Genomic DNA, 12,980 nt, shown 5'->3' with positions numbered 1-12,980 from the left:
CTTTCTCGCAGGCTTGCCGGTTCCAGGGCCACTTTTGGTCCTCTCAGAGGTCTTCCTGTTACGCTTTTTAGCACCTTTGCACTGCCTCCATCTTGGGAATAAACGAATTGAGGACCGCCAACAAAGCATCCAGGGGCACTGCACATTCAGCAGGCGTACCAGTTGCAATTGCCTGGATTTCGGGGGAAGAAACACTAGTTTTCTTACCTGGATTTCGGAGGAAGAAACCAGTTTCTGAAGCCATGCTGACCCTACCCTGTCTGCCACCTGATGGGGACTTAGGACAGTGATGGTCCCACCCGCCTAACTGCTGCTGGCTGAGGGGCTCTTTCCCGCAGCACGTCGAGGAGAAAAAGCTGATCACCGGCTTATGTTAAAAAGGGACATCGGTTCCAAAAAGGAAGGGTGGTAAAGACGCCTCCTCTGTGCCATTCAGTACCCCCTGCCAATGCCACCTGTCATGGTCACATGCCAGTGCCACCTAGCAGTGCTGATTGTCAGTGTAAGCAATCAGTTCCCATCACTGCTTCCTCATCAGTGAAGGAGAAAAATGACCAGTTTACACAATTTTATAAAAATATATATTTTTTTTTTTAATTTGGGTTTTCAATTTCTTTGGGGGGGGGGGGAGCTAAAAATTTCATTTGGATACAGTGTTGTATGACCGCACAATTGTCATTCAAAGTGTCAGCGCTGAAAATTGGTCTGACAATTTTTCGGCGCAACATCATCTTTCACATTACAAAAAAAAAAAATAAAAAAAAAAATAAAGGAGGCCAACTTTACTGGTTTATTTTATTTTTTTTATTTGAATCGAGAGCACAATTTAACGGATTAATCGTGCAGCTCTAGTAGATGTCAATCCTATTACCCTAATCAATGTTCCCACTACAGACTTTTGAAATCCAAGAGCCGCACATCAAACACCAAAGGGCTGCATGTGGCCTCTGGGCTGCAGTTGGGCATCACAGCTTGCTGTAACACACAAGAGCCATTTACATCTGTGCCACTGAAAATGTACTCAGCGTTAACTGAAACAATGGGTCAATAAAGTACAAAAGAAACTAAATTAAAAAAACAAGGCATAAATTGTAGCAAAGTACAAATGAAGGTCCTGTCTGAAGAAAACAAAGTTTAATAAAAATGTTCCTAATGTTGTGCACATGTCATACAGGGTTAAATATGGCTGTATTTGCTGCACCCAGGGGTCACACCGCTGCTGCCTCATTTTGCCCAGAGACATGCATTACATAATACGCTGTATGCAGCTAAACACATGAAAATACAAGTGAATGAAGGTAGACAGGACTAAAATCTATCAGGTTTACAGTCTTTACTAGGTGTAGATCTCTCTCAAGACATAGAATATCCGTCATATGAAAGCTGCACTCTGCAATACACTGGAAACAGATGGCTCATCTAAATGGGGGAAACCCAATATCCTAACAACTGGGGGATGAGCTCACCAAGAATCAGATCATCATATACAAAGTTACTCAAATCACCAAGTGCCACATGGGAATATAACATGAACCCTTCACCCCTTACATAATACATAGCATGCAATTATTTGCAGCTTAAAATTTGTGATCAGTAAAACATGTTCCAAGAGAAAAAAAAAAAAAAAACCCACACCACACAACATTTATATGGCAGATGAGCTTTATTTTAAAGCACATGAAACCTCTAAATGACAACCCTCCCACCAATGGGAAGAAGAAATAATAAGATAAATAAAAAATAAAAACATTAGTTATGCATTTCATGCTCCAGGAGGCGTCTCCAGTGATGTGACTAGACCCCAGCAACCTCTTCTCTAAGGCCTGGCTAGTACGACAAACGGCCGTACAGATGCTTTCTGCAAGCGTTGCTGCATGCACGGTTTTGAGGAGTTTTCAATGCTTTGTTTTCCCTTTTGCAGTAGTGCATTTGATTATTTTTTCCATGTTTCATTACGGTTCGGTGCAGAAAAAATTGCAGCATCTTCCCTTTTTTTCTGCACTGGAACAGACCAGGTGTGAACTAGGCCATTGGAACCCATATAATATACTGTCCATGAGTCTTATGCAGAGGGGAAAAAAAAAAAATAAAAAAAAAAAAACTGAACTGCATCTGGTGTCAGCAACCCTGAAGCCGGCCATAGGCTGATCGATCCATCTATGGGCAGCCTGGTAGTACTAAAGTTGATCCATTGAACCCATTTTGGGTTTTTCACCTGATCACTGTTGTCAGCTATAACAGCAGTGATCACTGTATTCTGCCAATGGGGAAGGCTCCCATCAGCAGAACACAATATTGCTGCGAGAGGGATTACCCCATCAACATGACTGTTTATGGAGGAATAAAGCTATTTTCCTGCCATCAACCCGTGGTTGAAGGCAAGAAAGTTGCATAATGTATGGCCTCTGCCCAAGCTGCTCCCGCCATGGTCACACACTTGGCCCCATGCACAATACAGGGTTTCTTGAAGTTGGAGGGCCCCATTGCAGTTAGATTTGTTTGAATTCCTGGAATTGGGCTTAAAGTGGTAGTAAACCCTTCTATCGTTTTCAGTCAAGGAAGCTACCATCTTGGCCTCTAATGATTCTTCAACTGCCATAATGCTGCACCTGTGATCAGTTGTGAAACCAGCCAACCAATGTGAACGTTAGCATTTCCGGCATGCAGGGAATGTAAGTGTTTTTTTGAACTGGGTTTACTCCGGCTTTAATACGAATCTGTACTTTCTCTGAAAAGCTAACAGCTAGCACCAGGGTCAAGACATGTCTGCACATTCTGCTCAATGATTCCCCACAGTATCCGCACGATTCTTAAAATATTTGGCAAGAAGTCAGCAACTGGCCATGCCCTCTTTTTTGGAACCACCATTTTATAATGATACAGTTTTCTTCACCAACAAAAAGCACCAGAACCATGTGCTGAGCTTCTTGCCAAAGTACATATCTATATTAACCACTTAAGGACCGCCGCATGCCATTGTGATGACGTACATTGGCATGTACAGGCACAAGCACGTACATGTACGTGCTTGCCTTCCAGCGGGTGGGGGGTACGATCAGACCCCTCCCGCTGGATGCGGTGGTCCCTTCCGCTGCAGGAGCAATCCGGGATGAGGGGATGGCTGTTGGTTTCTGGCCATCCCCTCTCAATCGCTCCTGGCGAATGAGAAGCTTCCTCCCACTGTGTATAGTAAACACAGGCAGGAAGTGATGTCATTCTCCTCGGGGCGGTCTTATTGCACCAACACTACACTAACAGATAGGGCACACAACTCCCCCCCAGTCAGTGTCACTGATTGCAATGATCATTTATTTTCTGCATTCAGTGTCAGTTGTGACAGTAAACTGTCAGGGCAGTTAGTGTTAGGTCCAGGGTAGCCCCCTACCACCCCCCAATAAAGGTTTAACCCCCGATTGCCCCTAGAGTTAATCCTTTCACCCCCTTTTGCCAGTGTCACTAAGCGATCATTTTTCTGATCGCTGCATTAGTGTCGCTAGGTAGCTAGTTATTTTTTTAGGTTCACCGCCAGGTTTTTATATAGTGCTAGGTACCCCGATATACTACCCAATAATTGTTTTAACCCCCTGATTGCCCCTAGTTAACCCTTTCACCAGCGATCACACTATAGGTGTCACTGGTGACGCTGGTTAGCAAGTCATTTAGGTTCCCTGTCAGGTTTTTATATAGCGCCAGGGACCCCCATATACTACCTAATAAAAATTTGAACCCCCTGATTGCCCTAGTTAACCCTTTCACCAGTGATCACCGTATAAGTGTTACGGTGACTCTGGTTAGTTTGCTTTTTATAGCATCAGGGCACCCACCATTTATTACCCAATAAAGGTTTAACCCCCTGATCACCCGGCGGGTGATATCAATTAGGTTTTAGGGTCAGGGTCTGCGTCGCCCCAGGCAGCGCTAGGTTAGTGCCAGTACCGCTAACACCCACGCGCAAAGCATACACCTCCCGTAGTGGTATAGAATCTGAACAGATCAATATCTGATCTGATCAGATCTATACTAGCGTCCCCAGCAGTTTAGGGTTTTCCAAAAAAAACGCATTGTTAGCAGGATCAGCCCAGATACCTGCTAGCACCTGCGTTTTGCCCCTCTGCTCAGCCCACCCAAGTGCAGTATCGATCGATCACTGTCACTTACTAAACACATAACTGCAGCGTTCGCAGAGTCAGGCCTGATCCCTGCAATCGCCAACAGTTTTTTTTTGGTAGCATTTTATATTTAAATCCGGAAGGCAGTGCTTGGTTTTCGGGGTCCCGTACATGGCTAGGCTCCCAGAAAGTCCCCCACGTGTGGTATCCCCGTACTAGGGAGAAGCAGCAGAATTTTGGGGTGTAATTGGCTTATGCCCATAGCATGTGTGAGCAATATATCATTTAGTGACAACTTTGTGCAAAAAAAATAAATTGTAATATTCCTGCAACTTGTGGCAAAATATGAAATATTTCATGGACTCAACATGCCTCTGAGTAAATAGCTTGGGGTGTCTACTTTCCAAAATGGGGTCATTTGGGGGGGGGGGGGTTTGTGCTATTTTGGCATTTTATGGCCTTCGAAACTGATAGGTAGTGAGGAGTGAAATCAAAAATTTGCACCCTTAGAAATCCTGAAGCCAGTGATTGGTTTCCGGGGTGCCGTACGCAGCTAGACTCCCAAAAAGTCCCACATATGTGGTACCCCGTACTCAGGAGAAGCAGCAGAATATATTTTGGGGTGCAATTCTACATATAACTATGGCATGTGTGAGCAATATATCATTTAGTGACAACTTTTTGTAAATTTTTTATTTTTATTTTTGTGTGTGTGTCAATCACTTGGGACAAAAAATAAAAATAAAAAATAAAATTAATATTCAATGGGCTCAACATGCCCCTCAGCAATTTCCATGGGGTGTCTACTTTCCAAAATGGGGTCATTTGGGGGGGGGGGGGTTTGTACTGCCCTGCCATTTTAGCGCCTCAAGAAATGATAGGCAGTCGTAAATTAAAAGCTGTGTAAATTCCAGAAAATGTACTCTAGTTTGTAGACGCTATAACTTTTGCGCAAACCAATAAATATACGCTTATTGACATTTTTTTTTTACTAAAGACATGTGGCTGAATAAATTTTGCCCTAAATGTATGACTAAAATTGAGTTTATTCTATTTTTCTTATAACAAAAATTAGAAAATATCATTTTTTTTCTCAAAATTTTCAGTCTTCCATTTATATCGCAAAAAATAAAAAAAATAAAAAACACAGAGGCAATCAAATACCATCAAAAGAAAGCTCTATTTGTGGGAAGAAAAGGACGCAAATTTCGTTTGGGTACAACATTGCATGACCGCGCAATTACCAGTTAAAGCACTGCAGTGCGAAATTGTAAAAAGACCTCTGGTCCTTAGGCTGACAATTGGTCCGGGGCTGAAGTGGTTAAAGCACACTTGGTCTGGTCCAAATGAGCTTATAAAATGTCAAGACTACTACAAGGTCTATAAAAACAGAATGTTTAGGCCAGACAGGACGAGCAGACTGGGGACACCCTGATCGAAATGGGAACAAAAAGGAGGGAATCATGTACCGTTGTAATGCCTGTATGTACATTGACAAATGAAAACCGTTTCATTGTAACTGTGCGCTGGAAATTGCTGTATACTTATGAATCCAATAAAAACATATACACACACACACGAAAATATTATATATATATATTCATTCAACACACACACTTGGTGCAGATACTTACACAGTATTCAGGGAACATACTTTAAAGTCCACTCTTGGAAAGTTGCTTAGAGAAAAAAAAAAAAAAAAAAAAAAAAAAAAAAAAACAGTGGACCAGCGTACACTGTTATCAAAGCAATGAAGGGAACTATGGTGCAAGTCATAAAGCAAGTGTAAATCAGAGACTTTATTGGAGCAAGAACCAGGACTAGCTCCCGCCAAGCATTCCGCAGTCCCTGGTCTTTCACACCAGCATTACTAACTCACACTTCTAAATTTAATCTTTAGAAGCCAGCAGTGTAGTCATTGCATGGGATGGAGACAACTATGATTCATCTACAGAGTACTTTTATCACTGCCAAACCAAAAATCTGAAATTCAACTTCTGAGGCCTTTAAATCTGCAGCCTGCTGCCTGGAGCTGTTATGAGGCAGAGATATACAAGGAAAAGGGTTTAGCAGTATAGAAATCAGTTTCTTCAAATGCCTGAGATTTCTTCCCTTTCACTATGACATTTACCATTACAATACATTATTAAATGCACACCATGACAAAAAGGATCGGAGCAATCAAATGACCCCTGGGCCTTCCAAAGATCAGTCTTCAAAATGTAAAAGCAAACTTGTTTTGTTATGTTGCCATGCAACAGTCTGGTCAGATATTACCGACAGTCATTGCAGAACGCAGCTGTCTGGGCATTGTGTGCCTCGTCACCTTTCATCCACATTCCCATCCCCCTGCTGTCCCAGACATGCTGGGCTAAAAAAGGCAGAATATGATCAACAATATTTGCAGATTGCACAGCTGAGGAAAACACAGGCATGAAGAAAAAATAAAAAAATAAAGGGGGGGGGGGGGGGGGGAGTAGTATACTTTGTGTTCAAGTACTGAAGCAGGAAGTCCTGCAACCACCCATACAGCTGATATTACCAGCTAAGTCTAGCTATGGGGGAAGACATCTGACTTTATACTACTCTCTGTGATACAAAAGATGACGGATGTCAGTATGGAACATGGGCACTCTGGGAAATGGAGGCATACATACAGAAAGAAGAACATTTACACAAGGGGTAAGCTACCATGGGCAGCTAGCTACCTGAACCACCTGCATTACACACACACACACACACACACACACACACACACACACACATTTAACCACTTCAATACAGGGCACTGCCCAGACCAATTTTCAGCGCTGTCGCACTTTGAATGACAATTGCGCGGTCATGCTACACTGTACCCAAATTACATTTTTATAATTTTTCCCCACAAATAGCTTTTGGTGGTATTTGATCACCTCTGCGGTTTTTATTTTTTGCTAAATAAAAAAATACCGAAAATTTTGAAAAAAAAAAAAAGTTTTCAATGGGAACATTATAAATAAAAAATAAATATATATTTTTTTTGAAAAAATAAAATGTAAAGATTTAGGGTACAGTAACAAGTACAGCAGAGTTCAGAGGTCAATAGTATGTACCATGTAGTGCAGAATTCAGTAGTATGTAGTGCACAGTTTAGGGGTCAGGTATAAGTAAGCAGAATGCAGGGGAGAGTAGTATGCATCTCAGTTCAGGAGTAATGCAGAGCACAGGGGTCAGGAGTGAGTAGTGCAGAGCTCAGCAGTATGTAACAAAAATGCAGGTGTCAGCAGTATGTACCAGAGGTCAGTCAGTTGTAAGTAAAGGTATGCAGGATGAGTGGAATGTAACAAACAGTGCAGAGGTCAGTGGTGTGTAAGTGCCCATTCACATTTGAGCAGGAAGAACAGCAGTCACCACTAGGGCGCACAAATAATAGTTTTCCATGTACCCTGTTCTCACAGCTCAGATGTGTGGTGCATGGAAGTGAGTTAAAAAACAGACATGCGACATACTGTCACATCTCACTGGCTGACACCATGTCACCACACAGCAAGCGCAACACACCCAGTTGCTGTGTGTTGGAAAGAATGAAGTGTCATTTTCTGAACTTTAACATTTTGTAACATTTTGAAAAGGGGGAGCTGTGCATGACACAGTAAAGCATGCATCACACTATCTCATCACAACAGTGCAAAATGGACTGCTGCCCACTCAATAAACCACTCTGGTTTAGAGTGCTGGCAAGTGTGAAGGAGCCTTAAAGCGGTAGTAAACCCGCAAATTATTATTATTTTTTTAAACCTGCAAAGCAAAAAAGGCATAATGAGCTAGTATGCACCGCATACTAGCTCATTATGACTTACCTTCGAACTAGGCCCCGACATCTGGCCCGATCAACGCCGAGGGAGCTGACATGCTCCCTCTGCGTTTCTTCCAGGTATCGCGGCTCCGGCGCTGTGAGTGGCCGGAGCCACGATATCGTCACTCCCGCGCATGTGCGCGGGAGATTTCATTCCGGCCGGTCGGCCACTGCCGGATTTTCAGGCCGAGAACCCCCTTGTGCGCATGCGCCGCTGCAGTCAGCGGCGCATACCGAGGGGAATATCTCCTAAACCGTACAGGTTTAGGAGATTTTTTTTTTTACCTACAGGTAAACCTTATTATAGGCTTTCCTGTAGGTAAAAGTTAAAAAAATTAGTTTACAACCACTTTAACACCACTACGGAGTGCTGCGTGTAGGGAACACCATTTCAATGGGCTGCCGTACCCATGAGAAACACGGCGTCTCAGACTTTCTGGGGGGGGGGGGGGGGGGGGGATGGGGGGATTTTGATGATGGTGTATGCAGACACTTACAGTTTGCCACTGCATGGGGGTGCATTAACTAATGGTACCCAAACGTGTCTGCATTTCTCTGTCTCAGGAATGCATACAAGTTTCCAAGTGTCCCTGACATGCCTAAATGTGAGCCAAGCCTAATACACAGCAGCAGGTTTATATTTTACAGTCCTAACCATTAACCAATTCCTCTTAAGCAGCTGCCACTTTAATGCAAATTTAAAAAAAAAGGTAGATGTCACTGGCAGTCACACACACACACACACACACATTGAAGGCAGCAGCCCTACACAACACTGCCACATCAGCAGTGAGGACCTGTCATTACAGCCTGCTGCCTCATTTGGCACCAACCAACTGCAGATACCGGTTTTGTTTAATTTGGACTCTCCCGCCCCCAGACTCCATTGCTTTACAGAGACACACCTCCTGGTTTTGCCGTGCTGGCTGTCCAGGGATTCCCTACTCTAACTGGCACTGGCTCTCCTGTGTGAGCGACCACCTAGCTTGTACTTCACTTGGCCCTGTTGGTGCTTCTGATCAGATTTCTGTTCTGGCGTCAACTCAAAATTTAGGATTGTTTTTACTTTTAATAATGGTAAAGACAGATAGGATGGTTCTCCCCAACAGGTGCATGGACAGCAATAAAAGCCAACTGGTGTTCCAAACCCTCTCCATGATCCAAAACCAAAAAAAGGTTTTGCCTTTCGTTATACTTTAAGTGCCAGATTCTACAGCATTCCCATACTGCAGGTTGGAATGTTCTAGATTAAAGTGTAACATTCATTCCCAGAAGACTGGATTTAGAGAATTATGCTACAAGACTATTCTAGAGCATCAGTGTACATGCACAATTACTGATAAAACATTAGCATTTTAAAAAAGGGGGCAAGGCACTCACCTTTGGTCTGAAGTTTGTTGTAGGTCCAACATATTCATGCTGAGCTTTGACCGTTCCCCAGGGATGGTGAATTTTAAAGCACTCATTACAATAGCTAGCACTGCAATCCAGGCAGCTTTTGGTGGACTCTTGAACTGGAGGTTTACAAAGATCGCACATTATCGCAGTAGCAGCACGAGCTGCCTGGCGATAGCGTTCTACAATAGTCTCCAAGGTAAAGTTCCTAAAGAGCCCATGGATCCCACGCTCTCCGAGGTCCACGTCGTGTAAACATCCAGGACATGATAGAGTTGTGACCTTGGGAGTCAGTGAATTGCGTTTAGAACCACCTACAGGACATAAGAACAGATTACTGAGAGACAAATACAGTTCTGATTATTCTAAAGTGGACAGGCAGAAAGTGGACTTAGACTGAAGAAATTTGTTTTACGAACAGTGCATTAAATCATTACTTGTACCACACATTTAAAAGACCACAAGCCGGTCAAACATTTAGTTTTGTTTAGGGTGAAAAATGGTTCCCTTCTTAAAAGAAGCTGGGCTTTCATTGGCAAAAACTTTGCTGTTTTGAAACCAAGAACCCCTGTTCTAGGGCTTTTTTATTTCACCAATTCTGCAGAAAACTCTATACATTACCAATATTTTGGTTTAAAGCACGTCAAGATTTACATAGCATGCTAGTATATAACCAAGAATTGCTTTAGGCAAATGTAGTAAGCTGAAAAACATAGGTGGGCCAAGCACTGCACAATTTGCCTTTCGATTTATCAAAACCATACAAGGTCAAACCTAAAAACTTTCAATTTGTATGCAGTCAGGCACGTCTTTGCACTACATAGGCTGGCGGTAAATCTAAAGGATTGGGTGGAGAGCTTTACTGGATAAATTCCCCCCCCCCCCCCTCTTTAAAAGATTCCCAATACCTGTTCAATTCAGGAGCCATGGCAATGATACCCTGACAATTAGTTCAGCTAGCTACCCAAACCAAGGTCAATGTAGGGGCATGGTTAAAAAGCAGCATCTGGGTTCACGCTCTGAATTAGCAAAATCGAGTAGGTTGCTTTCCAGTCACATCAGCACAGTTCTGGCGCCAATATCCCATGGCAGTGCTAGAGATGGCTCTGGTTCAGACACTGAGCAGCAGCTTTCAACCACTACATAGGTAAGCCTCCCACTGGCCGCCAATGTCAGGGGGCCTTTTCCCTCACGCGGACCATCAAATGCAAGGTTGCATTTACTTCCCATTGAGCATCAATGTAAAAAGGGCTCTACATTCCAGACTCAAACTCGGGCACCTTTTAAGACTAGCAGACCAAATTTGGGTCCCCGCCTGTCAGTTTTTTCGTCGGACCTTCAGTCTCCTCTATGGAATGCAAGACATGTCCGTTTACACCCGACTTCTGATCCTATGTGCTTAAAATACATGAATTGGGATCTGTTGGCAGTTGGATGTAAATGACTGGCCTGTTTACACCCATTAGACTGCCCTTAGAAAAGAGCAAGCTGTCTGTCCAGTCTACATAAGCAGAGATGACCAGCCAACTGCATTCGCAGCAGGCATCAGCTGACAGATTCCCCGCTGAGCGGGTGAACAACATGCCCAGTGTGGAATGCGCCCAACTAGTTTGTGTTCTTGTTAGAGCAAGTTTATTGCCCTGACAAAAAGGGAACGAAACCTATGAAACTGGCATAGAGCCTCTATCAGATTTCTACAGCGGTCTTCAACTCTTCCCTACCCCATCCATTTTTTGCTGCAGTTGGAATTCACCCATGCCCCTTAAAGCCACCCAGCTGCCTGGCACAAGGTTACCATACCATGACAATTTTCTCCTCTAGGTGCGCCCAAGGGTGTCTCAGGATTTCCTAAGATTCTAGCAATGATCCCGAAATACAGACTACCATTCTAAGGTTCAAATATCCATTTTCTCTGTAAGGCTTATAATTTATGATGGTTAAAATATAGTCTTCTACACCAGTGCTGCTGAAGACTAGAAGGACCTCCTAGTGCATATAATCATATTTATATAAAATTACTACTATGACAACCGACAACCAAGTACAGTACATCCAAAACATAGCTTGGCATTGGCAGACTGCAGCAACATAAGAAAAAGCAATAAAAAGCCTACAACCACCTTACAGAGCTACCATTATATTGAATATTAAGTGGAATGGCAAACTTAACTGAGAATTTTTTCATCTCTTATGGATATTGGCAGCAGCACCAACATGTAAACTTGAGTTAACATCTACTTACTGTGAGTGGTCGGCTTTGTTGTAGAAGTAAATGGATCATTTCTGTATGTGCCCCCTCCTGCCCCCCAACCACTATGTGTGCCAGGGGTTACCTGTCCCTCCAGGGTGCCCTAGACATCCATAGTGGGTGCCAGCATGGAGAGTGGTGGGAGATCAGCAAGTACCTAGTCTCTGATCTTCCCTGCAAAAGATGAATCAGGAAGCTCTCAGGTCCGAGCCCTTCCAGGTACAGAGCCATCAATCTTCAGCCACATTGGCCAGTAAAGAAGCGGATTAAGAACAGTCTTCAACTGAGAACAGGGGTTACATTAGCGGCCTAATAGACCCCTGATGCCTCTCTAAAGCGAACCTGTCAACCACATGTGGGCGATAGTAGGAAGCAGAGGGAATGAAAAGCCTAAAAGTCCATCCAGGAAGTGATGGAAAGATCCAAAAGGACTCAAGGCGGGTAATGCCTAGGAAGAGGCTATGGATTAGAAAAGAGGTCAGATGTGTCAAAGGGAGAGGATAGGTCAAGCATAATGAAGAGGCTTTAGATTTTAAATTCAGAAGTCTATGGCAACTTTTAGAAGAGAACCTTCAGTGGAATGCCGGGGCAGAATCTAGGTCACATCCAGATCCATCTCTGTAGTGGTATTCCTTGTTTGCACCTCTTTTCTGGCTCTAGCAGAAACACCCATGTGTATTACAGTATTAGACTGTCCTGAGGTCATCCACGGAGCAGAGGAAAGTTAGCCTTGAGGATATTTCCATTAAAAAAATTTTTTTAATATACTACATGCTGCAAGTGTGGCATGTTCACAGCACGGAGTGAACTGCACAGCAGGACAACAGACAAAACAGACATTTTACACACTCAATATAAAACACAAGTTGCCCATTATAAAAGATATGAAACAATCTTTTGTGCAAGCTTCTCTATACATTTAACTAAGAGCTCCTTTTAACTTAACATTTTTCACGAATGAGTCCTTTTAGTAAACAGACCCTTCTTTCAAAACAAATATTAAAATTAACGCTTTGATCTTCTGTCTCTATCAAGAACATCAGCTTATATGCATTCCAGCTACAAACGCCCCAGTTTGTTTGTGCCTATCCTACTACATTATGTTGACTGCCAACATAGCTCACAAAAGAAAACTGGAACATCCCTACAGCATAAGGCCCCATTCACATCTAAACAGAGTGATTATTAGGCATTACGAGCATTTAAGCGTATTACAAGCATTTACTCAATCTTCAGGTGTTTTTATTTTAGCCAATAGAAAGCACTGGGGGAGCAAATTAGGGGCAGAGCTGCCATTTTGTCAGAAAACATGTAACAAAACACTCATAAAAACACTTGGAAAAATGCTCACGTTGAGCATTTTTTCAGGCTTTCCCAGTTAAACATATGGGGC

The 12,980-nt window shown here is 43.1% G+C and overlaps 1 protein-coding gene across 3 annotated transcripts in view; it reads right to left on the bottom strand.

Annotated features, from left to right (window-relative positions):
- TRIM36 (tripartite motif containing 36) overlaps window positions 1-12,980 on the bottom strand; it is a 119,699-nt gene that overhangs the window by 22,411 nt on the left and 84,308 nt on the right. For all 3 annotated transcript variants that reach the window (XM_077462257.1, XM_077462259.1, XM_077462256.1), the window contains one exon: window positions 9,325-9,653. In XM_077462257.1, coding sequence (XP_077318383.1) covers window positions 9,325-9,653 — 329 coding nt within the window. The remainder of the gene's footprint in view (window positions 1-9,324; window positions 9,654-12,980) is intronic.

This window comes from Lithobates pipiens, unplaced genomic scaffold (assembly GCF_037356315.1).
Source record: "Lithobates pipiens isolate NorthernLeopardFrog02 unplaced genomic scaffold, aLitPip1_a1.2 Scaffold_3, whole genome shotgun sequence".
Taxonomy (NCBI): domain Eukaryota; kingdom Metazoa; phylum Chordata; class Amphibia; order Anura; family Ranidae; genus Lithobates; species Lithobates pipiens.
The sequence above is the reverse complement of the archived record's forward strand: the minus strand, read 5'-3'. Positions and strand labels throughout refer to the sequence as shown.